The sequence below is a fragment of the Oryzias latipes genome, chromosome 3 (genome assembly GCF_053564925.1).
Source record: "Oryzias latipes strain Hd-rR chromosome 3, Olatipes_Hd-rR_3.1".
Classification (NCBI taxonomy): Eukaryota; Metazoa; Chordata; class Actinopteri; order Beloniformes; family Adrianichthyidae; genus Oryzias; species Oryzias latipes.
This window is the reverse complement of record NC_136239.1, coordinates 7,532,512-7,559,668: the sequence shown is the minus strand read 5'-3', so window position 1 is coordinate 7,559,668 and position 27,157 is coordinate 7,532,512. Positions and strand designations below refer to the sequence as shown.

Below are 27,157 nucleotides of genomic sequence, written 5' to 3'. Positions count from 1 at the left end.
ATGACTCCGAGGAGAACCCACGACGAAGATGGAGGATTGCCGCGGCTGGTGACATCACTGGTGGTTTCGACCGTGGCTCATTGCGAGACTGGAGCATCGGCAGAGGCTCGTGGCTTGACAGGAGGATCGGCAGAGGTTCATGGCTTGACATGAGGTAATGACGAGGCTGGGATCCGGAAATGCAGCAGGCTCAGCCGACCACTCATGGTAATGGATTCCTGAAGACAAGGTAAGAGCGAGACTTAAGCAGAGGCTTGAAACAGAGACTAAGAATGTGAAGACCATGCTATGCACCATCAGGGGCAACAAACTGGCGTTGAATGCTGGTCCAGGATCTCCTTAAGAAGGCAGGCAGGTGATGAGTCGAGTGGTCGCAGCTGTGTCGCATCAGGAGCCAAGCAGAGAGGGGAGGGGGAGGAGAACTGACAGAGGCACCATGACAACATAGAAAACATGTTTGCTTGTTACTCCAGCATAAATCCTTTCAAACTTGATTCTGTCACGTGTTTAAGTCCTAATGTATAGTTGGCCGATCCAAAATGCAAGTCCAATTCCCCCTAGATATGAATAAATACACACCAATTTTTATTTTTTATTTTGAGAAATTAAAAACTTTTATGCTTGGCCCGCGGGCCTTGAGTTTGACACGTGCTGTAGGGTGTCAGCAGCGTGATGGGATGTGCAATGCAGGGATACCCACCATCACCTAAAAGGATTTATTCTTCAGGTGGGTATGTTGCATTTACATAAATTGGGCTGTTACGCAGAATTAATGAATCATGGACTGATCCTGGATATCCAAAAAAAATATCTAAACATTTGGCAGTAGAATCACATACAGCCTGCATTTAAATGAAATAAAAGAGTTTGCTGTTAAAATGACAAGCTGCATTTTCTTTTAGGGCATTATTCTTACCATCTATGCTCCCCACGACCTTTTGGAAGGCAGCAGACCCAGCGAGCTGCTCAATATCAGAGGCAACTAATGGCAGTTCATTTACACTGGGAAGCAGGGTGACCCTGTGCATCAGCTGGAGGATACGGTCTGCTTCCCTGTGGACAATGTCCCTCACAGTGGACCGTGGCATGTCAAAGACCCTGGCTACCACACCGTAAGATGTGCCACACGCCAGCCAAAAAAGGAACACCAGGACTCCAGTCTCCTGTGCCCCCCGTCCAGACTGTGAGATACCCCAAAGCTGCTCCACCAGATGCTTGATGGTCAACCGAAAATCCGGTCTTGTGTCGGACTGACCATCAGCGTAGAGGGCCAGGACAGGCACCTTTATGTTGGCAAAGCATGCCTTAATTTAATGTTTTAAGAAGATTAGAGAAGTCTAAAAACTCCACTAAACTTCTAGACATATGTCTTACAGTTTAGAAATAACTTGCACAGCACTGGTTAAGACTGCAAGCCAATGCCATGGCATTGTTCAAACAGCTTCAGAAAACCCAATAAGGCTTCTTACTAAAGTTCCACCAGAATGAGAGACAAAAATTGTTGCCATGCTTTAGGATTAGGCTGCCATCTGCTGGACAGATAGATACATTACGTACAAGCCAGTCAGGTAAACATGATTCTGGTTAGCTTTTATTGAAAGTAAACAGATCCCCAAAAGACTTAAACTGGACTGGATAGAGGTGCCATTAACACCTTAATAGTTAAATGATACTGTATAAACAGTAACATTTGGAATGTTATCAGTAAACATTCAGCTTCAGTGTTCACTTGCTGCTCTGCAGGCTCACTTCCACTTTAATCTTGTAAAATGACGAGTTTTTTTTCATCTAAATGTACAAGTTTTTTTCTCGTAAATCTATGACTTAAAATCTCGTAATTTTGTTTTGGTGGCCCTTAAACTTCGTTGTTAAAAGTTCTATTCATACTAATGTTGTTGTTTTTTTTAGAAATAAAATACATTTTCCAGACAGTAAAAAGCTGAATGATATGATAATTGAAGCCATTCCTAATCTCATAGTAAACCTAAGTTAAATTTGCTGAAAGTTGCCTCCATTCAATTTTAAGGAGCAAATATTTATGGAATTTTGCAATATGGCATGACAGTAATAACGCAATAGCTAATTAATAATTGTTTAATTGCATAGGACAAACAAAACAATTCCAAATATAACGATAAAAATTTGACATTACTTTGACTTGTTATTCCACAGAAATAGTCTAACAACTACCTAAGAAAACAAATTAGGATAAAAAAAGAGGCCAAATTCCAAAGCTCATAGTACAGACAACACATTTATACTATAGTGATATAGTTAATGTCATTCATAGGTGTCTTTAAACTTAAACACCCTCTCAGATAAAAATAGTGTTTTTGGTGTTTTTAACATGTTCTTGTGTACTTTTTCTGATGGAGGACATATAGAAAGACAATTATGCTCACAGTTGCATTTTTAGTATTTCTTTATCCAAATCTTTGTGATTCTGGAGAAGAATCTGTTATTAACAGAGCGTGTTTGTCACGTAGAAAATACAGTGGGCAGGCCACAAGTTGGACGGGCTCCATTCTAAAGCATCCATTTGCAGACAAATAGATCCATTTTCCTCATCTGAGCTGGCTTCCAGTGGGATAACTTCAATACTGATGACTATTTTTATCAAACTGCTAATGTTAGGTTGGGGGTGTGAGGGGCTGTAAGCTAAAAGGGGAAAGTCTCAGTAATAAGGAGGGGAATCGGGGGTACACCATTCCAACTAGTGACGTACAGTAAGGTGAGGCAAGTGAGGCAGGGCCTCACCTGTTATGATCGTGATAAAATAGAAAAAGGTAAATTAAGTAAATACTATTTTCCACTGAACTGTGTTAAATATACATTTTCAGTCAAATCAACACGTTTTCCATAGTTTCTGAGGTTAAAATTGCTGAACTTGAGTGTTGCGCGATCACAGACGGAGCATAAACTCCTGGTGAGGCTCTGAAGCGCTGTGTCTCATGTCTGACGGCAGGGCTCTATGTACAGAGACGTGTGGTGAAGCCCTGCTATAGGCCCGCATAAAAGGCTTCAGGTGAGGCATGCCTCACCAGCAGGGGGCAGATGTGAGCTGACAGGGACAGACAGAGGGAAAAACTCCAATAAAATAAAGGAAAATAAGGAAGACTTTTCCAACAGATCATTGAGCTTTTTGTGGCGAAAGATCGACACATTGACTCAAAAAGCATTTGTTTTTTTAAAAATAACATGGGAGTAGGTGAATAAAAATGTAAGTAAAATCATTTATTTTATTTTTATGATCATTTTTTACAGACAACATTTGATAACACTGATTAAAGCACCAGAATTTGAAGTTGGAAAAATACCAGAAATAGTTACTGAAGGTCAAATGGGTGCTTAACACATCTGTATACTTTAATTTGTTTACAGTACATATAAATAATTTATACACAAGAAGAGTGTTCTATTCATGTCTATAAAATAAACATTCTCTGTAGGAAAAATATGTTCTTGTGTGTATTTTATAAGCTGTTAGCTGCTGTTGGATGAAAGGTGAAATATTCAGTTCTTGCAACTGTAAATCTGACTCCAGAGGAGTCAGTGCCTCACCAGCCATCAACCTCACGACACGTCACTGATTCTAACATTCCCTCCCACAACTCAGAGGTGAAAAGCTAATGAACTCCTGCATAAACTATGTCCTAGAAGATGACAAAGGCTCTTGATTTAGGCTAAAAAAGGCATAATCATGATTAAAAGACCACTGGGAAAACTTTGAGAATAACTAAAAACATGATTCAGGTGGGTCATTAAGCACAACAGATCTAAAAGGAAAGCGTTGGACTTTTCTGAATTAGGCCCTATATGAGGCCTGATCCGAATCCTGTTGAACAACACGGAAGGAGCTCCCTTGAGAAAGTAGGCACAGGTTGAGGGAACTCAAAAATACAAAGGGCTCTCTGACTGCTAGCTAGCCAGCATCCGGTGTCCGGCATAGCCATGCCTAAGGAGCTGCTATGCTGGGATCCGGCGCCACGAGCTCGATTGCTCCAGCTATGCTGACCCATGGGCGGCTGGTCCTTAGCAGGCTTGCCTCCTCATCCAGCAGCGACTCTCTGTCTGCCGTCCAGCCAGCCACCAAGGGGCCGCTAGCATAACCAGCGCGATGGCTCCAGCCTCATGGGCCTTATGACAGAATGGCGACTGAAATTAATACAAAAAAGTGTTTCATTGCCTGTTCCCAACCGTCGCCATGTTTTTGAATGACTTATCATGTGAGTTGGTTTGTGTTTATTTGCATAATAATGATTTAATTGAAACGGTGTGATTGCGATTCAACATTTCAAGAATTTTGATAAGGTTTAGCACATTTGTGTGATGAAAACACAGCTACAAAGATTGCACAACGAAATCTGGGGTTTCATCATTTGTTTATGCCTGTTTTATATTTTAATGATTTAGTTAAGTAACTCAAACATCTGATATTTAGTTACAATTGATTTAAAAAAGAAAGAACTATTTTAACAACTGCTGTGATTTTTTTCTGAAATTAAATCAAAGAGGGTATCTTAATTTTTTTGTTCCAATTTTGTTCCATAAAGTTTCAAAGTCTGTGTTTTTGTTTCACCTGTCTAACCTTTGCTTCCTCTTCAATTAAAACACAATTTTTTTCCTAATCAAACACCAAAAGTCACATGAAGACAAATGCCACAAAAGAGAAATATTGATCAACTGAAAATGTACTGAAAAGCCTTGCGAACTCTGATGAGGATGCTCTTATTCATTGCGTTTTCATGGACTCGACTGCCTCCTCAGATGCAGCTTCTGCCTCCTTCTTGCTTTCTCTCCTGGAGCTGCGCTTAGGAGTGCCATTCAAGACATTCTCTGACATCTGCAATGTCTGAAAGTGCTTTCTTGATCCCAGGAGTGATGGGTTGTTCACTAGGGTGTACAGTAGCTGCCATCGAAAACAAATTCTCCGACTCCTGGTCTTCTTATTGGTACTGTTCTGGTGAATCCCTGAAAGCGCAAAGGACAATAAGGCTAAACAAAATGCAAACTGGGCTGCAAAAACGGTCTAGAAATAGCCTTTAAATCAGTGATTGTCAACCAGTGTGCCGTGGGAGATGGTCAGGTGTGCCGTGGGAAATTGCCCTCATTAACTGATCTAAAAACATTTACCATCCCCAGGATTTCAGCTCTGTGTTCATCCAAACAGGCCTTGATAAAACACTGAGTAGTTAGAATATAAAAGATGGTAAAATACTTTTTTCTTTGTGTTTATTTGATTCTATTAAAGACATTTCGATAAGAATGATGGTACCGCGATTTAGCCGTAGCTTCAGATGTTTTCGGAAAGGTTCCGCCCCTTTAACTGTCTCCACCAATCATTCTTGGAAGCTTAATCACACGTTATCAGTCTGACCAATAAGAAGTGGTTAAAGTTTTCACTTCCTTGTTCCGATTCTGCTCATAAAGTCTCTCAGTTCCAACAAAAATACCAGCTAAAGCTCATATTTAGCGGTGTAGCTTTCCACAGAATTCGGTATCAGACCGTGGAACAAGTCAACAAAAAAATGAAGCTCAGAGACGCGAGTCTTTCTGCCCTTTTGCGGCAGTTTTCACACTACATCTCCCATGATGCATTGGGTTAAAGTGAGAGCGTCTCAGCGCACAATGAGTCTTTCTTGTTAAACGTCTTGAAACTACAACAAACACACATCAAACAGTTTTTAAATCTTCTAGCTTAACTTTTATTACATCTTTTAGAAAAAACAGCTGCAACTTCCTGCTTTTTCTGCCACAATAATTATCACCCAAATGCATTTGAGATTGTGGAGGGGCTGTAGATCAATACAGACTATGAGTTTCTCCTTTTTCTTTTTTTTTTCTTTTTTTGGATACTGGTGTGCCGCGGGATTTTTTGTCAAGGTTCAAGTGTGGCGTGGCTCAAAAAAGGTTGAAAAACACTGCTTTAAATGACAAAATATGTGTGTTGGACCTTGAAAATCATAAATTACGTTTCCAAAATGTGTTCCCTGTTTTTCATGGAGTCTTGATGGAATCACACATAGCTTGACATACTAAACACGCAGAGTGGGGCGAACATTCTTTTAGTCAGATATTCTGCAAAAAGTCCCACTTAAAAAATGAAAGTTTAGTAATGTTCATTACAGATAGACGTCAGCTTTAAAAAAATGAATGTATTTAAATGAACTGTACAGAGGTAGTGGCCATTGAGCTGAAGAGAGCTGGGACCACAGTAGCAAAGATTATTATTAGTAACACTGTGTCGTCATAGATTTCATTGTTTGTCTGCATATTTAATTTACACTTGATTATCTTGAAGAAATACGTGAATCAGGAAAACTTCCCCAGCTCTGTTCAGTATCCAGGTATTTATCTCTAAGTCTCACTAGATGCTTTTCCATTACAAATATGCACAAAAAGTTATCAAAATTCTAGAAAGCCAGGGAAAAAAAGAAAATTACACTGTTTCCATTCAATCATAATTACGCAAATAAACACAAAAAAACAAATTGGGAGTGGCTACGGATGAAGCCATTCTAAAAAATGGTGGATGGTGATTTTACAGAGGAGCTGTAGGAGGTTTAGGGGCTGTCATCTGGACTTTTTTTTTTTTTTTAAGTTAGAAGACGTTTCACCTCTTATCCAAGAGGCTTTGTCAATTCTGAAATAGCTGGTCGAAGAGCTGGTATATATGTGCTCATGGGGGAGGAGTCAGACCTGAAACTGGATGGTATTGTCAACTTAGCCTACATGGTTTCGGGTCGTTAAGAGTCCTTTGTCCTCAGCTGGGGGTTGGGGAGCCAGTGACTCCCTCCCCAAACTGGTCATCTCTTTCAGCTGTTAACGACTCAGGTGGAACTGGTTTGGTTTGTTTAGGTTTCAAAACACTGCCATAGATGGATGGAAGAACAAACCTGAGACCACCATTCTTGTTAAGAGAAGGTTTATCCTTCTTGACGAAGATGGCTTCTTTCACTCCTCGCTCAAACCATCCTTTCTCTCTGGCTACAATTCGGACTTCAAGCGGCTTTACCAACATCGCAGAGCCAACCCAAGTGGACCTGAGTCTGCAGTGCATCTCCACCTGAAGGCCACAAACCACTCGTTCGAGGATAGTGAAGTCCGAATTCTCACTCAATTCGCACTTTCATAGTCAATGGAAACAGTTGTTTTTGATGATGTAACGACTCCTGTCTTTACTTTTCCCATCGCCATAATATTTAGGGTTACACAATGGATATTTTGAGGCATTTTGAACAGGTCAATGACTTTGCGTTCTGCATCTAGAAACAGTCTTTCCAGAAAGATGAGGAACATCAGGAGGTCTTTAAAACATACATGATATGTCTTTGATTGCTATTGTGAGGTGTAAAGTTTGTGTTTACAAGTCAGGGTCTTTCTACCTTCCTCTGCACTTTGTTTTTGTCCAGCTCTACCCCCCTCAATCATCACATCCAAAAGGAGCCCACAGAAAGCCTTCATCACTGGGTGGGACTGACTGACCTCCACGTTCAGGAAGTGGGTGTAGTAACTGTAGGCTGAAGAGGGTAAAACAACAGAATGAGGTTATCATTTTGACCTCTTTGAAAACCATTACCATGAACAAGGTTCAAAACCAAAAACTATATATCTCTAAATATAAAAGGAGCTTTGTGTCATAGGGTCCTGCTTTGAAATTACCTGGATCAGAGGATTCTGCTGTGCGGTGGAGTAGACTGATATCAATTCGAGCAAGATGAATGATGTTATATAAAGCTGTTATCACCACTCTCCATATAACAACAACAAGGCCCACCACGATGTTGACCACGAACATCAGGTATGTCAGTAGGAACAGACTCTCCCTGAAAGTCACCACAGACAGACTGAAAAAAACTAAACACAAGGATCTTTAAAGTTAGTCAATACACTTGTCATGCCTATTAGACAAACAAACTGGGTCAACAAATAAAGCAAGAAATTCATTTTTTACCAGCTGGACCAACTGTGTCCTCCTGATAAACTCTGTCTCACTAAAATCATCCTATTTAAATATCTTTTTGGAGCCCTTTGTGGCCCAACTGCTGAGAACTACAGCAGGTGAGCAATACAGTTGTTCCAATGAAAAAACAATTTAAAAGTGATGTTCAATATTCAGTAGTTGGTTAGTAGAAAGTTGTAATGTTTTCTTTACTTAACAGAAATGTGCATACTGTTTTATCTATGTTTTTCAGGTATTATAGTTGGCTACTAAACACGCTAAAAACATGTCATCGAAAAAACGTAGAGTACGGTAGGCAGCACCCAATATATGAACAAGTGGAACAAGGCCCCATTTTCTTTAAAGCCCCAATATGATCATCTTTTGATCTATTTTCAAAGAGTGCCCAGTGGTCTTTTGATTATGGTTATGATTTTTGGAGGCAAAATTTTAAAATCCGTGTCGCTTTTTAGGACATAGTTTCTGCAGAGCAGCAGGAGTTCATCAGAAATTCGCCTCTGAGTTGTGGGTGGAACCGTTCGCGTGGAGTAATTCAGCTCCCTCTCACTACTTGTTGCTGAGATATTCGCCAATGTGGTGAGCCATATTGGAGCTACAAACGCACAGGGTCTTTAAAGAGAGTTGCGTGATTTGCAAAAAAAAATTAATGAATTGCAATAATTCCACACATTTCTAATAACAGAATACAAATATATTATTACAATATACTTTATGACAATCTATGAGCTGGAGCAAACAAAATACCTGTTATTGAGATCTCTGGTACCGGATTCCTTTTTGATAAAAAAAAACTTTGAAGTCACATGTTGCAGAGCTGAAACCAAAATAAGGGTGACCCAGGCTGGCCTGAGAAAGAGCAAGAATGAATCAAAGCAATAAATATCTTGATTTTTTTTTCACTGGTGTTTAAAACATTTTTAAATGTAAGTAAAAAAAAAGAAAAAAGCATGGTTGGTCACTGACTTACCAAGCCTTTCCCGCAATTTCAAAAACAATGATATTGCGGCCATAAAAAATTGGGACTATGATTAAAAAAACTAGAAACAAGAAACAGATGAAAAACACTAAAGTCTGGATAGCCATTCCTGTAAAGAAAAATAAGAAAAAAGAATTAAAAAAAGTTATCTATCTATCTATCTATCTATCTATCTATCTATCTATCTATCTATCTATCTATCTATCTATCTATCTATCTATCTATCTATCTATCTATCTATCTATCTATCTATCTATCTATCTATCTATCTATCTATCTATCTATCTATCTATCTATCTATCTATCTATCTATCTATCTATCTATCTATCTATCTATCTATCTGTCTGTCTGTCTGTCTGTCTGTCTGTCTGTCTGTCTGTCTGTCTGTCTGTCTGTCTGTCTGTCTGTCTGTCTGTCTGTCTGTCTGTCTGTCTGTCTGTCTGTCTGTCTGTCTGTCTGTCTGTCTGTCTGTCTGTCTGTCTGTCTGTCTGTCTGTCTGTCTGTCTGTCTGTCTGTCTGTCTATATACGTGTATGTACGTATGTACGTACAGCGGGGAAAATAAGTATTGAACACGTCAACATTTCACTCAAAAAACACATTTCTAATCGAGCTATTGACACCACATTTTCACCAGATGTCGGCATCAACCCAAGTAATGCACACATAGAAAGAAATCCAAACATTTATGTCCATAAATGAAGTTGTGTGTAATAAAGTGAAATGGCACAGGGAATAAGTATTGAACACATGAAGAAAAGGAGGGGTAAAAAGGTCTGGCAAGCCAAGAAAGCAGCGGGAGTTTGTCAGTATTCAGAAGGTTAACCTGCCCCCTATTAGTGCAAAGTAATATCAACTGGTATAGTCCTGACTGATGCCTTTTAAAAAGGTTTCTCACAAGCAAGGTGTTAGACAAGAAGCATTGCATGATGGGTAAAAGCAAAGAGCTGTCCAAAGACCTACGCAACCTTATTGTTGCAAAACACACTGAAGGCATTGGTTACAGGCGCATTTCTAAACTTCTGAAAGTTCCAGTGAGTACCATTGGGGCCATCATCCGGAAGTGGAAAGAACACGGCATTACCATAAACCTGCCACGGCCAGGTGTTCCTCGCAAGATTTCAGACAGAGGAGTCAGAACAATCATCAGAAGGGTTCTCCAACAGCCCAGGACCACTCGCGGAGAGCTTCAGAAAGACCTGGAATCAGCAGGTACCGTTGTTTCAAAGAAAACAATAAGTAATGCACTCAACCGCCATGGCCTCCATGCACGCACACCACGCAAGACTCCATTTTTGAAGAAGAAGCATGTTGAAGCTCGTTTGGAGTTTGTGACACAACATTTGGATAAACCCATGACATTCTGGGAGAAGATACTCTGGTCAGATGAGACCAAAATTTAACTCTTCGAATGTCTTAAGACACAACATGTTTGGAGGAAAAATGGCACCGCACATCACCCCCAAAACACCATACCAACAGTCAAGTTTGGAGGTGGGAGCATCATGGCGTGGGGCTGTTTTTCAGCATGTGGTACTGGTAGACTTCATATCATTGAAGGAATAATGACTGGAGAAAAGTATGGAGACATTCTTGATCAGAATCTGCTGTCATCTGCCAGGCTGCTGAAGATGAAAAGAGGGTGGATCTTTCAGCAAGACAACGATCCCAAGCACACAGCCAAGGTAACACTCAAGTGGTTGAAGAAAAAGAAAATAAAGCTGCTAGAATGGCCCAGTCAATCACCAGACTTGAATCCAATTGAAAATCTTTGGAAAGAACTGAAGATCCGGGTTCACAGAAGAGACCCCCGGAACCTTGAAGATTTGAAGGCAGTTTGTGTGGATGAATGGGCCAAAATCACACCTGAGCAATGTATTCGACTGGTTTCTCCATACAGGAGGCGTCTTGAGGTTGTAATCACCAACAAAGGTTTTTGCACTAAGTATTAAATAAATTTCAGTAAGCGTGTTCAATACTTATTCCCTGTGCCATTTCACTTTATTACACATACCTTCATTTATGGACACAAATGTTTGGATTTCTTTCTATGCGTGCATTACTTGGGTTGATGACGACATCTGGTGAAAATTTCATGTCAAATATGAGAGAAATGTTGACGTGTTCAATACTTATTTTTCCCGCTGTATATCAGTTGCTGTTTGCAGATGATACTGCACTAGTGGCTAACTCAGAAGAGAGCTTGGCACGTCTGATTGAGGAGTTTGGAAGGGCGTGCGACAGAAGGAAGTTGAGAGTGAATGTGGAAAAGAGTAAGGTGATGAGGTGTACGAGGTTAAAGGGTGAACGTAGATTGAATGTGGCATTAAATGGGGAGTTGTTGGAAGAGGTAGAGTGTTTTCAGTATTTGGGGTCGTATGTCTGTGTGGATGGTGGAATAGGGGGAGAGGTAGTTTAGAATAAACGAAGTACGAAAGATATGGGGGGGGGGATGAAGAGAGTGTTTGAATGTAGGTCACTGGGAAAGGATGCGAAAAGGAGATTGTATGAGGGTGTGGTGGTGCCTGCAGCGTTATATGGGGCTGAAACATGGAGTCTGAAAGTGGCAGAAAAGGGGAAGCTGAATGTAGTTGAGTTGAGATGTTTGAGGAGTATGTGTGGTATGACACGTATGGATCGTGTGAGAAATGAAGTAATCCGAGAGAGAACTGGTGTGATGCGAGAGTTGGCGTATAGAGCAGAGCAAAAGGCACTGGGATGGTTTGGACATGTTGAAAGAATGGAAAGGGAGCGATTGGTGAAAAAGGTATACAAATCTGATGTGAGTAGAGTGAGAATGAGAGGAAGACCGCGAATGGGATGGACAGAGGGGTAAAAAGAGCGCTAAATGCAAGAGGGATGACTGTGGTGCAGGGGAGAGAGGCTGCTCAGGACAGGGATGGGTGGAGATAGTTTGTGTATGGGTGTGGTAGGGTGTGGTTGGGTGTGGTAGAGGTCTGGTCTTGGGATGAAGCGGCAAGGGGAAACAAACCTTAGCTGAGGCCCTGCTGTGGAGGTGCCCACACTGGGCTGTGCAGATGACCCTGGTGCAGTGTGGTGTGGCTTAGACCAGTCACACACACACAAACGCGCACCCACACACTAGCCGCGTTTACATGGGCAAAAGTAATCGGAATGAACGCCTGATCGGAAAGAAAATGCGTCATGTAAACGCGCCGTTCGGAATACTTTGCCCCGGTCAGACTCGTTCGGATCAGAATTTCCTTTCCGATCGAGATAGGTGGGTTATACCGATCGTTTATCGGATCGTGGAGCATGTAAACGGTCATTCCGATCGTGTGTCACTTCTGCTCTGGTTTACGTCATGCATAGACGGTGTTTCGCTGAGAGAAAGCTTTGGAGCTCAAACAGGACTCTCTTACACCCCTCACAGAGAGATGCGGGGAAGGGGCGCTCCGTGCCCCCCGACGCTCACTCGGTCCACTGGCACCCGAGTGAGCAGAGCAGCCGGATTAATAATTTTGTGTCTGAGGGGGGGAGGATGCTTTTTTACGTGTGCATTTTGTTGTTTTGTTATGTGTGGGAGAATTCAGACTGCGAGCCGTCCCGCCGCTCTGGGTTAGCGGCTGCAGGACTCAGGAGGAACCGTGTTCGAACAGAGCTCGGGCCGCTAGCTCACAGAGTTTGCTTTGGGGCGGTCTGTGTGAACTTTTCAGAGCAGAAATAAATGTCGCTCAGTCCTTAGAAACTGTTCAATCACGTGGATTTTTGTTTCCAGTTGTGTCCCGACAAAATAAAGGCTGATGTTATTCCCACAGATTTACGTTCAGCCAAGATGCAGATTGCAGCATTTCTCGCACGGTCCTGGATTTTGTGTCCATCAAGGCTAAGCTGTTAGCCCGTGTTAGCCTGTCCTAAGCCTTCTTCCAGCTTAATTCTTCCACAAAAAAGCACTGACCACATGGATTAAATATAACGATGAGCGAACAGGCACTTCATAATATTCATAACATTAATAAAAGCACGTTTGGAAGATCGTCTCGTATTACGGAGCTGCTGCACATGCTATCTGTCTGTGGCAGCGGTTTGTTTACAACGGGACCTATTTCCGCATCCGGGTGATTTTACACTACTGCGCATGCCCAAATGATTCATTCCGACCGAAAGTGTGAGCCATGGGAACGTTTCTTATAATCGGAAAAAGGTTTTCTGTGCCCATATGCACGGGTGAATTTTAACCCGAGAATTGATCCGATCAAGATATTCTGCCCATGTAACCGCGGCTACTGAAGGAGGAAGGTTTGGGGAAAAGAAGGAGGGAGGTAAAAATGTATGCCCTGTCTAGGCTACCCCACTTTGATGCCTGGGTATAAAGATAGATATATATAGTATTGATAACATGAAGCATGACAGTCCAAAATAATACGTTTTTAGCAATTTCTTCTTAAGTCTCTTTCTGAGCCAAAGGTTCCTAAAGACAGTTTAAATCAGAGGCCAACACTTCAGTGTGAGCTGTAAAGCGGTGGACCCTAAACTTTGTCAGGCCACCGACCACTTTAGAGTCAGACAACATTTTTACAGACCAGCCTGTAGTGGGTGTCCATTCTTTTTTTTTATTAGCTTCCAGTTTCCTTTAGCTTCTGATGGTAAAGTTTATCTTCATCGTTTGTGAAATATTTGCAGATGCTTTACACTTTAATTGTACACTTGATTTTGGGTAGGAACTATTAAAATGGGATCTAGATTTTCCCTTAACTATTAACTGTCAAAGTGGAAACTGAAAAGTTTGACGCCAACTTCAGCCTTGTCCAACTTATGAGATGCAACGAATAAATACAATAACATTTTTTTTTAAATTACTAAAACTGGTATTTTTTCAAAATAAAATTATAAACATGAATTCACCATTTGAGCACATTTAGCAGCATCATAATAATATTAGACAGCCAGCTCGCTGAACATTATCCAAAGTGGGTTTGGTGCATCGGAATAACAGTGGCAATAAATCCATATTTGGAGTAAAGATGGTTTTTGTCTGTAAAAAATAGATTTCTTTTATTTTTAAGTTATAGGCACTTCTTCTCTTACTTCACTGGATCTTTTATGCGAGAAGGAACTTTCCAAATACTTTTGTTTTTGTTAGATTGGGGGTTTCAGTTAAGTGGTTGAATTTAAGACACTGACCGAGCAACTTGACATGCGTCAAGAATGAGTCAAATGTGGTGGGGAGATTCTGATAGTTTTTCAAAATAAAACTTCCCCTGAGAATTGGTTTACAAATAAAATGAAAAAAATTTAGGTTGTGATTTGCTTCTCTGCCTACCGCTGCCAACTGTCTGACAGACTAGTAGTGGTGTGTAACCTGGGAGTTGGGGACCACTGCTATACGGAATTTGGTTTGTTTTAGGAATCCTATTATTTATATGTGTTTGATGTGATTCAGAACGCTGTGACTTTTCCTATTTGTGATGCTTTACCAAGACACACAACGGCAGCTTGGTATCCTGTTAAACCCATCCAGCACACCACACCAGGATAAGAAGGTCGGATCGTCTTCTGGCTGTTGTTAATGTAGTATATTTCTCCTTTATAAAGGGACTTCAAATTTGATCTGAAGGACATTAAACAGCAAGAGGTTAGCTTTTTAAAAGAAAGTGGACCAGTTAGGAGCTTTGGGAGGCACGTACCTGTGAAGAAGCATGGACTTCATGAGCATCAAGAGGCTGATCAGACAAGACAGGGTTGTTGCACAGATGTAGCACACTAAGAGATAAAATATATAACTTTTATTTTGTGAAAAAAATCACTAAAGTTGTAAAAATAAGTGACTTTCACACCTTCCAGCAGCCAGGTGTAGAAAGTCACAATTTTGACGACCTCCATCCTGTCATCTGACAATATAATCCCAAAGCCCAGCAACAAGAAGGCAATGTTTTCATCAATCCCTGCACGAACAATGTGTAGAGTGGGCACGACAAGAACGACCAGCAGTAGTGCCATCTGAAGAGTGAAACACAAAACCTGATTAATACATTAATACATTCCACCAAGCCACGTTTCGACTGATTTCAAGCGTACGTGATACATGGCGACACAGGTGACAAACGCTGATATTGCCAGCTTTAGCGGATAACGAAAAACTGAAAGACAAAATTATGTATTAAAAGTACAATGGAGCTTTCTTCTGCTCAGATTTAAAACTGTAAGTGAACACCACATTAAAAAAAACCTCACCTTTTTCAGAGAAGTAAATATAACTCTTAGGCAGTTGCAGAATTCTCTGTGCCAATGATGACTTGTCTGCAGCAGAAGAACTGCGGGAGAAAGAACAGCACCAAATCATGTCTCTCATTTATCAGATGAATGACTTTTGTCATGGTTTTTGCAATACCAAGGAATTGAATTAGGATCAATACTGTAGCGCAGTGTTTTTCAACCTTTTTTGAGCTAAAGCGCACTTTATCCTTGACAAAAATCCTGCGGCACACCAGCATTCAAAAATTAAAAAACAAGAAACTCTATATTGATGTACAGTCCACCCACAATCTCACATGCATTTTTGTGATCATTTGGGCAGAAAAAGCTGGAAGTTGCAGCTGTTTTTTCTAAAACATGTAAAAAAAAAAAAGTTAAGTTAGTTTTTAGTAATAATTTTTAAGTAATTATTTGAAATTTTACCCTGGTAGTTGTTTTTTCCCTCCAGTTTATTAACATGAAATTTTATGGAACCTCACAAAAAACCAAATACATTATTTCTAAATAGTGATTTATTTTATAATCTTTTTTTAAATGTTGGTAAAAGAAAACTGTAATTTTTGAACAATATGATCACAAAATGTTTGTTATATTTACACAAAAAAACTAACGTTAATATTTATGTTTATTGCAGCTACACAAAAAGTGAACATGTTGAAGTTTTATTAGTTTTTCTCTTGTCTTAATCAAAATGAAGTCTTTGAAACTTTAACAAAAATGTTTTCTTTCTCTTTAGATGATAAAATTGTTTCAATTCAGTTTAAATGTGTCTTGTGGCCACTTCACCTTAATCCTTTTCTTAATGTTGTTATAACTTCTACTTAGGTTTAACTCTTCATTTTTTCAAAAGTAACTGAAGTCTGAAAGTGAATCATTCAATCCAGACATTATTAGAAATGTGTTGTAGTTACAAAGATGACATGGACCAAACTCTGGGATGTTTGGCTGTTAATAAACAAAAACCTTGAAGGAGAACTAAACTGTTGACCTCTGATTTCATCAAGAAGATTTAAAAACTGTTTGATGTGTGTTTGTTGTGGTTTCAAGTCGTTTAACAGGGAAGACTCATTGTACGCTGAGACACTGTCACTTTAACGCTATGCATCATGGGAGATATAGTGATGCCAGACAGACTCTCTTCTCTGTGCTTCATTTTTTTTTCCACTTCTTCCACGGTCTGACACTGGATCCCGCAGAAAGCTACACCGCTAAAGACAAACTTTAGCTGGTATTTTTGTTGGAACTGAGAGACTTTATGAGCTAAATCAGAACAAGGAAGTGAAGACTTTAACGACTTCTGATTGGCCAGACTGATGACGTATGATTAAGCCTCCAAGAATGATTGGTGGAGACAGTTGAAGGAGCGGGACTTTTCTTGAAACAGAGCTGTAGCTGCGGCTAAATTGCGGTTCCGTCATTCTTACCAAAGTGTCTTTAATAGAATCAAATAAACACAGAGAAAAAAGTATTTTATGATCTTTCATATACTTAACTACTCAGTGTTTTATCAGGGCCTGTTTGGATGAACACAGAATACTCTGGGTATGTCGGTTCCAAAAAACCGGACATGAGTTGGCGTAATTACGCTTGACTTGGTAACCCTGGGTTTATGGGCGTTTATGGGCGTGCACAGCAAGTACATAAAGACATTCTCAATGGATCGCTGATTTCTGGAGTCACCATGGAAACGCATGGAGAAAAAAAGAGAGCGCAATGCTCCAGTGAGACGGAGTCTGAGGTTTTAATGACGGCGTATGAAGATTATATGTCCATCAAAAAAGTAATACGGCTGCATCGGCAAAAGAAAGAGTTTCTGCTTGGAGAAAAATAACGGACAAAGTAAACGCACGAGTTTCTATCTCATTTCTATTTTCATTGTGACGCATTTATATATAACTTATCCAACTTAAATGAATTACTTCAATTGGTTACAAGTCATTGAGTTAAATTGTTTTCAACCTAATTCATTACGTCTACCCAACTGAATATTTTTGTTCAATGCAAATTTACATATTTATCTAACTAAATGTCATATTACTCCAATTTTAATTAAATGTTTTTCCATCTCAATTTATTGTAATTCTTGAACTCTCATATGTCTTAGTTTGAGCCTGCAGATATACTCATTTTTAAAACAATAAAATGATTGAAACAAAATGGATTGAAAACAAGAAACATTGCATCATGTACCATTTCTCAGACTTTAGCTTTATATTGTAAAGCACTAGTGGTGCTAAATAATCTCATCCTCTCCCTCCCTCTCACTGATGGTCCAGAAAGAGTTAAACTTAACTGGACAAATAACTTGGCAAAACACAGTAAAACAGCTTAACAACTAAACACATTTGATCAAAAACCCACACTTAAACCCAAATCCGTCCAGACAGGCAAAGGGAATGGTATCCCACAATTCCTTGCAGTGCCAATCTAACAGCAGCACCAAAGTTACACCTACTTAATTGAATTAACTTGAATGAAAGTAAAACAACTGTCTGATAACTACGTGTTATTTTTAAGCTGACTTAACTAAAAAAAAAAAAAAAAGATTTATCTTAACTGAAGCAAATAATTAAGTTAGATTAGTGTAAAAAAGTGTATCTTTCCAACATCCATATGTGGTCTTATCACCCTCTCATGGTGGAAAAAAGTATTATTATCTGAAGTATTATTGCTGCTTCACCTCTCTGAAAACAAACTAACCTTCAACTAAACCTGCTCCAGACCAGGTTATGTACAGAGCATGAGTTGCTATGGTAACTTGACATACCCTGAAACATACCTCCATTTTTGGAACCGAAAGCTGAGGTTATCCACTTCCTTAGCCTCAAACTTACCGGGGTAACTAGCGTAACCTGCTTTCTGGAATACCCCCCTGACCATATCTAGTGTGCCACGGCACACTGGCTGATAAACACTTCAGCGGACTGAGGTCGGCTGTGTGGCTGTTGGGGGTTCTGCTAAGTGTTCCATGTTCTGGAGCTCAGTAAATGCACCAGACAGAGAAGCTCGTTGGCCATGGATTTTGTCATTCAACCTTTTGTCAGGGGTTCGGACTCATGGGGTTCAGTTATTGGCTGAATGAGCGAAATGGGTGGGGGCCTGATGCATGTTTAAGAAATTAAAAGTTTTGTGGAGCAGAAGTTTCTTTTAGCTAAATGCAGTCAAGAGGGGATTTCTGGCCAAAGTCAGACTTCAAGTGAATTGCTGTAATCAAAAAGGGTCATGATATAAATATAGATTTGACTTCAGTTTCAAGACAATGAGTTCACTGGAGTCAAATGGCCTCCACAGTCACCAGAGTTCAATACAATAGAGCACCTATGGGATGTGGAGGAACAGGAGATCGGCATTATGGATGTGTAGCCGACAAATCTGCTGTTATCAAATCTAACTTTGTGATGCTGTCATGTCAATATGGACCAAACTCTCTAAGGAATGTTTCCCCTACCTTGTAGAATTGATGCCACCAAAGATTAAGGTAGTTCTGAAGGCTAAAGGGGGTTCAACCCGGTACTAGAACGATGTATCTAAAAAAGTGTCCGGGAGTGTGTATGTATAAGCTTAAGAATTATTGGCAGAGACACTTCAAGGTGTTGAACATTTTCCCAAGTGAGAGCGATTGGCTAAAGTTGTGGCAAAATCATGATACAGTCATTTGCTATCAACACGTCGTCAATCAAACTCAAATAAACAGGTAGAGAAAATTATTTTATAATCATTCATATTCCCAACTTCTTTGTGTGAAATCTGATCCTATTTGGATGAGCACAGAGCTTATATCCTGGTGATGGTAAATGATTTTTAGACCAATTAGGTGGAATGGACCTATACATTTTTTTCCGGCCGATATTGATAGCAAAATTTCCTCTGCAACTGTGGTTGATAGCCGATATTTGTCAATACCGATACTTAAGTGTCTTCAGTAACACAAAGTTTATGGGTCAATGGCATTGAACATGCATTGTCAGCTAAACCAGGTCAAACTTTGGCCAATCAGGGACTCTGATTTGCTTGTGACGTATGGAGCAGGCCGTGAAATCACCAAACTCATGGAGAGCAGGTTTATCTGGTGAACCCAGACAAGGTTGCGAGCCTGACGACGTCTGTGTTTGTTTTTCAAATATAGGTAAACCAAGGCCTCTCTCCTGACATTATGGTAATCCTATTCACCATTGCAAGGATGCTAGCAATGAACCGATCTGTGTCAGAATTGTGCCCAATTCGCAGATGTGCCACATTTCACACCAAGCACTATAAAGAAAAAGAAGCCCCTCCCTGCTTGTCCATTGGGAACACACGTCACATGCCCACTGCCCACATAGTATTAGAGCGGCAAATTCCTCAAAAAGCTAAAGCGATTTGAAATGAAGTTTAAGTAATTTTATGGTTACTTTATAGCTAAACTGACAGCGCATGTTTTATTTTATTTTTTCTCTTTCTTAAAAGTTAAATTGTCATCAGGAAAATAAATGGTGACAGTGAGAGGGATAGTAAAAACGCTAGTATCCTTGGGTTCATAAAAGAAAACTCTTGACGGTCAAAGTGATTACTTGAATCTGACATCAGTAAAAAATAGGCAAAGTTTTTTTAGAAATGTAACCAACAGTATTATTTAAAATAAAATAAAATCACGAAACACGTCTGGACAAAGATGATAGTTCCACTAGAAAAGTCTGAAACTAACGTGACCAAAGGGGCATGTTAATCCAAGGCGTGTCCACTAATTACCATCACAGGTCTCTGGAATCTAATCAGTAAGTCAGTGGGTCTACAGACGGCTACAGGTAGTCACTGTGCTGTTTGGTGTCTACCACACTTAACATAGGCCAGAGGAAGTGAAGGAAAGCTTTGTTCCAGAAGATAAAAAGAAAATTATACATAAGCATGTCAAAGTTTGAGTCCAGAACACTATTCATCAGTTTGTCTCATGCAAACATATTTCTTTTCGAGTGCACAGTTGATTAAACCTCTACTGTATTGTCTTACCTTTCAGAAGACTTTTTCTTGAGAAGCAACTTCACATAGTCAGTGTAGTAGCTGCTGTAAAGGTCCTGTGAGCAAAGACACCATAAGTTGTATATGAATTGTAACTACAATGGAATGATCTATAATCATTAGGTCTCACATTATTGCCTTTAAAATGTATTAAATGTGGTCCAGGGACCGTCCGCGGCCCGGGGGTTGGGGACCAATTGTTAAAAATACATTTATAAATCTATCTTGCACACTAAAACGGGTAGAAAATGCCATCTTTGTTTTGTGTTCAGTGTCAGCGTACTAGCCCCCTCTGTTCTGTCAAAGCAACTTGAACAGCATAAATCTGACTGTTGAAACTTTTGTCTACTTCCCACCTCGTCATTCTCTGGCCCTTTGAAAAACAGCAAAGGAAACTTGACACAGAGATATGCCAGGCAGGCCAGATGAGGAAGACTTGCCAGGAGGTTATAGTATTTATAGATCTGTAAAAAAAGGTTTTGTTAATATTCTTCCAAAATTCTCAATTTTTCATTTCTTCATAACAGAAAAATCAAAAACATTTTAATGAAGTGGGTCCATTTTTAAACTGCATAATGAACTATTATAATACGGTATTTAAATAATAGAATGCTTTTGGACATGGATCAACCTGCAGCCTCACAGGACAAACTTTCCTCACTTTGAAAACTGTTTCAGCTCCAAAAAAACTAATGAGAAAGTGATTGTTTTTTTTTTCTTTCCGTGATGGTCAACATGCATTCCATATTTTGGTGAGGATTTTTACCGTGATTTCCCTCCCCACCTGTCTTTCCTAATTTTCATCATCAAACACTACTCCCAGAGTAATTAAAGGGATGTCATGATTTGCAAAACAAACATATTGCTGGAGCAAATCGCATTTGTAAGATAAGTTTTTACAAAAAAATCAAATCTTGGTTAATCCTGATATTTTTTTCTGTGGATTAATTTGAAGCCATGAAGGAGAATTTTTATTAAGGACTTGTGCCTTCTGGTGGGAAAAAATAAAAATAAATATTTTTTTCCAGATCTTCTGTGCAATTCACCAATACAGAGGAAGGAATAAAGCAGTGATACATTTTAAAACTCCAATTGTCCAGAGTTCAATATTACAAGAAGCTAAAATATAAATAATGCCAATCAAATGACCAAGATGCAAGAATACAACACTTTAATTTAAGGTGGAATGTCGTTGGCATTTCCACATTCAGATACATTAAATGTAATTTCAAACAACTGTTTAACAGTGCCATTGTGATTCTGAATCATAAAAGATATTAGTTAGAATCTTTTTCTTTTTGGTAAACTCTAGAAACTTTAAACACTTAGTGATAGAGAAATTGTCTACTGTACTAAATAAAATGGAATCATTTGTTTATAGTTTTATTTATCATAGAAATATATGGGGTGATAATAAATCTGATTTTTTGGTAACATTATGCATAAGAAAGTCAGAACTGTGTGTTTCCGTCCATTCTGAGTGATAAAAACAAAGAGTAAATTGAAAAATAAAGAGTTAGAGCATTAATGGAAGAAAAATAACTTGTGTAATATGTGATTGCTGAAGACAGCAGATAAGTGGAGGAAGCATATAGTGTGTGTAAACCAACAGGAGTGTTTGACCTCTGTCATTGGGGTCACAAAATATTGAGGTGAACCTTGAATTTTAACCAAATTATTGTTTTCTTCACAAAGAAATTCTAAATGAAGCTGAATTTAAAACGTCAGTTTTTTTAACATGATCTTTCTTTCAGCACAACAATGTTGCTTCACCTCTGGAGTCTTTGGACAGTCAAACTTCTGCCACACAACAACCCCAAAATGACTCAAAGAGAGGAGCGTCCCAAAGACAAAGCCTGATTTGCGCTGCAGAGTCCCACAGACAAGCAGAGGATAATACAGGACTGGATAGTAGAAAATAGCAACTATCTTCATGTACTCTGAAAGAGAAAAAGTCAGAAATGTGTCAATTACATTAGAATAATTGTATTTGTGCTGTCAGGGGAAACCCTTCAAATATGACTGACAAAAACAATATTGTAACAACTTAAGATTTACAATTTTGACAAGAAATCATATAAGTGTCCACCTTTGATCCCTGCTGGTGTGTCTTGACAGAAAGGGAGAGGGTCTGGAGCAATCACCACCATTGCAATTTTGCTGAAAATCATCCCAAAAACAGCCACAACTACGCCCTTTTCCTGAGTCTGGTCAAGGAAGTTGGCTGGACTGTAGGGTCACATAGAGAAACTTTAGGATAAAGTAAAAGTAAATATTTCCTATATATTTGTACTCAATTTACCTGAAGATGCTGGAGGATGCTCTTGCAAATCCTTGACAGAACTTGTTTTTCCTGGTCAGAGCTGCTAAAATTAACATAATCACTAGCTGAAAGGAAGAAAGCCAACAATGTCAGATCTCATATTACAGTAAACAGGTCAACTTTGATATAGAACTCATGAATAAAGTGAGTTTGGATGGGGGTGCTGAGCACAGAGATCAGGGGGAATTCCAGAAAGCAGGCTATGCTAGTTACCACGGTAAGTTTGAGGCTAAGGAAGTGGATAACCTCAGCTCAAATTTAGACATGTGAGAGTTCAAGAATTACAATAAATTAAGATGGAAAAACTTTCATTGAATTGGAGTAATATGACATTTAGTTAGATAAATATGTAAATTTGAGTTGTATATAAAATATTGAGATGGAAAGACGTAAGAAATTAGGTTGAATAAATTTAACTCAATTACTTGTTACCAATTGAATTAATTTAAGTTGGATAAGTTTTATATATATATATATATGCGTCACAACGAAAATAAGATCATGAACTCTTGTGTTTACTTTGTCTGTTCTTTTTCTCCAAGCAGAAACTCTTTCTTTTGCTGATGCAGCAGTATTACTTTTTTGATGGACGTACAATCTTCATACGCTGTCATTAAAATCTCAATCTCCCAAGTCGAGCGTAATTACGCCAACTCATATCCGGTCTTTTGCAACCAACATACCCAGAGTAAGCAAGTTCAGGCGGATTTCAGCCAGAGTTCAGGATTAAAGTCAGGGTAGTTTAAACATGCTTCCCGGAATACCCCCCAGGGGTGGCGAACACGCGGCTCTCGAACCGCATGCGGCTCTCGGCCAATAAGCATGCGGCTCTTTGTGTCTAATCATATTGTGGCGACCCGGGGGTTAGCCTTCACCCCCTAAGACTCATGGGAAGTGGGGAATCTTGGGTGTAAAATCATGAGTGAGGGGGCTGTGAGCAGAAATCAGGTCCATGCCGATTGGGTATTTGTGACTGTATTTAAAGAAATGGGCTTAACAACTGGAAGGGTGGGGGACATACAGCTCCTCAACACAGCCAGGATATAGGTAACTCATTGATTGTTTCCCCGCTACAGTGATGAACAAGCAGAGTTGTTACAATTTTTTCACATTTTCTTAATTATCAGCTTATCATGCCAAAAGTCAATCACTAAATTTTAAATAAAAAATAAAACTGTGTTTTTTTTTGTTTTTTTTTACTGAAGGTAAAAATTAATGTATGCTGCACACATCTGAAATGTAATGTATTCAATGTGTTTATTCTGAATATGAATTACTCAGACACCAGAAGGATGTTCTGTCCAGATGTTTGTGTATTTGTTGGTTTAAGTGTCATTGAAAGAGGAATGTTGAGATACAAAGAATTACCAGTTAAATACTGTTGGATGAATAGTGAAATATTCCGTTTTAATCATCGTAAATCGGACTTCAGATTCAGACTCACCAGCCATCACCATCACTGCAGGTCCCTGAGTAGTTGTGTGTGTTAGAGAGAGGCAGAGAAAAGAGTGAGAGAGAGAGAGAGAGAGAGAGTGTGTGTGTGTGTGCGTGTGTGAATGAGATGAGAGAGAGGTGCCTGTGTGTGTGGAGGGGGTATCTGACCTCCAGGGTAGTCGCTGTGTTAACTCTGGCTAAGCTGCATTTGATATGTGTATTGAGGGAGGACACTTTCTTTGAAATAAACACAAATACAAAACTTGCTGTTTACTCTCACAGTGAAAAAAATCGGCTCTTGGTGTCAAACGTCTTCGCCACCCCTGCCCTAGTAGTATGTATGTGCTTTTGTGTGTTTTTGTAGTGGGGATTTGTATAGTTTGCATGGATTTGAACGTGCATTTGTGTTAGTGTGTGTGGTGTTGAAGTACTTTGGGTGCATAATTGTTGTAGTGTGTGCAGGTTTATTGTAGATTGCGTATGCATTTGTATTTGCAAGTTTGTGTGTATGTAGTGGTGTGCATTTGTTGTATTGTGGGTTTAAAGTAGTTTGTGTGTGAGCTTGGTTTTCCAACGTTTGTGTGTTTGTTGTAGCGGGTGTTTAGTAGAAACCCATACTTTGCATGGGTTTGTGCTAGGGTGTGGGTTTGTAAAGGTTTGTGTGAGAGTGTTCCTTTTGTGCATTTGCAATAGTTTGTGTGTTTGTTGCAGTATTTTAGGTTTAAAGGAGTTTATGTGTGTGCACCTGCTTTCGTGTGTTTATTAATAATTGTGTATTTCTTAGTTTGCAGTTGGAAACTGATCTGAGAGTGAAACATTACATCTCTATTGGCCGGTTCACTGCTTTTCTCAGTAATGTATACCTTTTTTTTTAACTCATAATCATGTTTTCTGTCAATGATGAGGTAGACTTACAGATATGGACAATATGCATATATGGAAGAGCTTGTCATCTGCTGTGGGGTTGCATGGTAAAATCACCCTGACAGAGAGAGATGATGGAAAAGAAAATCTCAGTAAAAGCAACACAATTTGTCTAAAGAGATCAAATCTGGTTTGAAAAACCACAATAGGTCAACGCACCAAAGACCCAGCTCATCTTTGTTATTCTAAAGTAACCAGAAAACATTTAATTCTCAATTTAATTAGCTTTTTACGAACAGCACCGTCTGAAAATTGCAGTTGTACTCACTCTTTAGGTGGTTTGGTTGGCTCTGCATTGTTGTACCAGCTGTCATAGTCGTAGTAAGAATATTCAAAAGGCTTAATTTCTGCATTGCTGTGATTCATTGCAGCAGCTTGATGAAGTAAAAACAAATGAAACAACCAATTGTTTCTTCTGGTCCTTGCTCAGTGATCTGCTGGAGCCGCAACCTGTCGTGGAAATTTCACTCGAATGCCACCACAAATACCAGATCAAGCAAGATCTTAGACTCAGCAGATTATAAACTGCAAAGAGGGGAGGGAGAGGGCAGGAAAGCTGAACATTCAAAAGAATGAGAGGAGATCTAAAGAAAAATAACCTCTCAAACACAAAAAATAAACTTGGGTTTTGAAAAGAGGAAAATAATGTGGGAGAATGTAGCAATACAACCGATTTTTTAGTTTTGGTAACATGTTCTAGCTTTTTTTTTAGATATTCTGCCAATATTACAAAAAATGGAATTTAGAGGTCTGAGGACTGCTGTGGGCATCTCTGTGTTTGTTTCTTCTATTTGAAATAGTTTACAGATATCAAAGCATACATTGGAATGAAAAGTGTATATATATATATATAATTTAGCGTTTCTCTGTGGTGTATCCTTTTTAAAAATCTCAAAACTTTGTACTCCCTCAGTTTAATTTGGTGTGTTGAGATTAGGTTGTTATTTGGTGCTGCAACATGGGGTGAACCTGCCAGCCTCTCATTGCCGGTGGCTTAGGAGACTAATCTTTTTACATGATGAAAATCTCTTGCTCAAGAAAGGAACCCTTTGTGAGAAACAAACATTTGAAAAAGCAGATTAAAAGTGCTGCCACATGAGGGGGAGGATCATATTGTTTGGAGGCATTTTGTTCATTTTGCTGCCTTCACATTTGCACTGCTTCCTCATAAGAGAGGGTCTTCTATCAAAATTAAAACTCATACATACAGTCAGGACCATACATATTTGGACAGAGACACAATCTTTCTAATTTAGTTTCTGTACATTACCACAGTGAATTTTAAATAAAACAAGTGAGATGCCATTGAAGTGCAGACTTTCCGCTTTTATTCCATGGGTTGAACAAAAAGGTTGTTTAAAAATGTGAAAAACTAAAGCATTTTTAAACAAAATGAAATAACTGAAAACAGAATGGTCATTACTAATATTTGGTTGAAAATCCTTTGTTGGCAATGACAGCCTAAATTCTTGAACTCATGGACATCACCAGGGGCCTCATTTATAAAACTTTGCGTAGGATTTGCGTCAGAAGTGGCGTACGGATGAAACATAGGACGTGCGTACGCACAGAAATATTCGGAGTTATAAAACCGTGCGCACGCACATCCTACGCATCTTTCCCTTTATAAATCACAACCGATTCTAAATGCAGCGCAGCTTTTGCGGCTACATGACACGCCCATAGTTGCCCATAAATAGTCCGTGAAACGCCCACAAATGAATATTCATGGCTTGCTAAATCATGGCAAACACAGAGAGGAAATCAAAAAACGTAACTTCACTCAATGTGAAGTAGAAGTTATCGTTGGCGAGGTGGAAAAGAGGATAAAACGTTGTTTGGAGGGCACAGTGTGGGCATTACTAATGCCAAAAAGGTACGTGAGCGGCAAACGGTGGCAGACGCCGTAAATGCTGTAGCCTCACAACCTCGGACCGTGGCCGAAATAAAAAAGAAATGAAAGAAATGATCGGACATCAAAGTCGAGGCAAAAAAACGTCTAGCGCTGCATCGACAGAGTGTGTCCGCCACGTGGGGGGGGGGGGGGGGGGGGGGGGGACCGGAGCTGACCCCTCTTGATGAGAAACTGGCCGCTATTATTGGGGAATCCCTATTAAGTCCCCCTTATCGGCGTCCTCCTCCGCCTCAGTCACCTGACTGAGACGGAGGGGACGCCGACGCGCCAGGGTCAGGGTGACTGACACAGGTAAGAGAAATAATTAAAATGAATGCAGTCAAGTCACATGTATGCAGGCTACACAATTACAGATTATTAATATAGAACTATTTTATTTTAGTTGCTGGGTGTTCCAGCGGGGCCAGTGGT

The 27,157-nt window shown here is 39.5% G+C and overlaps 2 protein-coding genes across 3 annotated transcripts in view; one reads left to right on the top strand and one right to left on the bottom strand.

The window, feature by feature from the left end:
• Positions 1-3,455, top strand: part of LOC144990926 (uncharacterized) — a 76,618-nt gene extending 73,163 nt beyond the window's left edge. For both annotated transcript variants that reach the window (XM_078944202.1, XM_078944201.1), the window contains one exon: positions 903-3,455. In XM_078944202.1, coding sequence (XP_078800328.1) covers positions 903-1,116 — 214 coding nt within the window. In that variant the 3' untranslated portion in view covers positions 1,117-3,455. The remainder of the gene's footprint in view (positions 1-902) is intronic.
• On the bottom strand, positions 3,210-25,326 carry LOC101157279 (receptor for retinol uptake stra6-like). The gene is made up of 17 exons (XM_023952224.2): positions 25,100-25,326; positions 24,823-24,889; positions 22,453-22,538; positions 22,240-22,379; positions 21,924-22,090; positions 20,507-20,614; positions 20,142-20,206; positions 15,135-15,214; positions 14,979-15,040; positions 14,738-14,900; positions 14,588-14,663; positions 14,378-14,511; positions 8,931-9,048; positions 8,708-8,809; positions 7,663-7,826; positions 7,386-7,520; positions 3,210-4,971 (listed from the first exon to the last, which is right to left on the bottom strand). The coding sequence occupies exons 1-17, from the start codon at positions 25,195-25,197 to the stop codon at positions 4,733-4,735; spliced, it is 2,004 nt and encodes a 667-aa protein (XP_023807992.1). The 5' UTR covers positions 25,198-25,326; the 3' UTR covers positions 3,210-4,732.
• Positions 25,327-27,157: the final 1,831 nt, after the last annotated feature.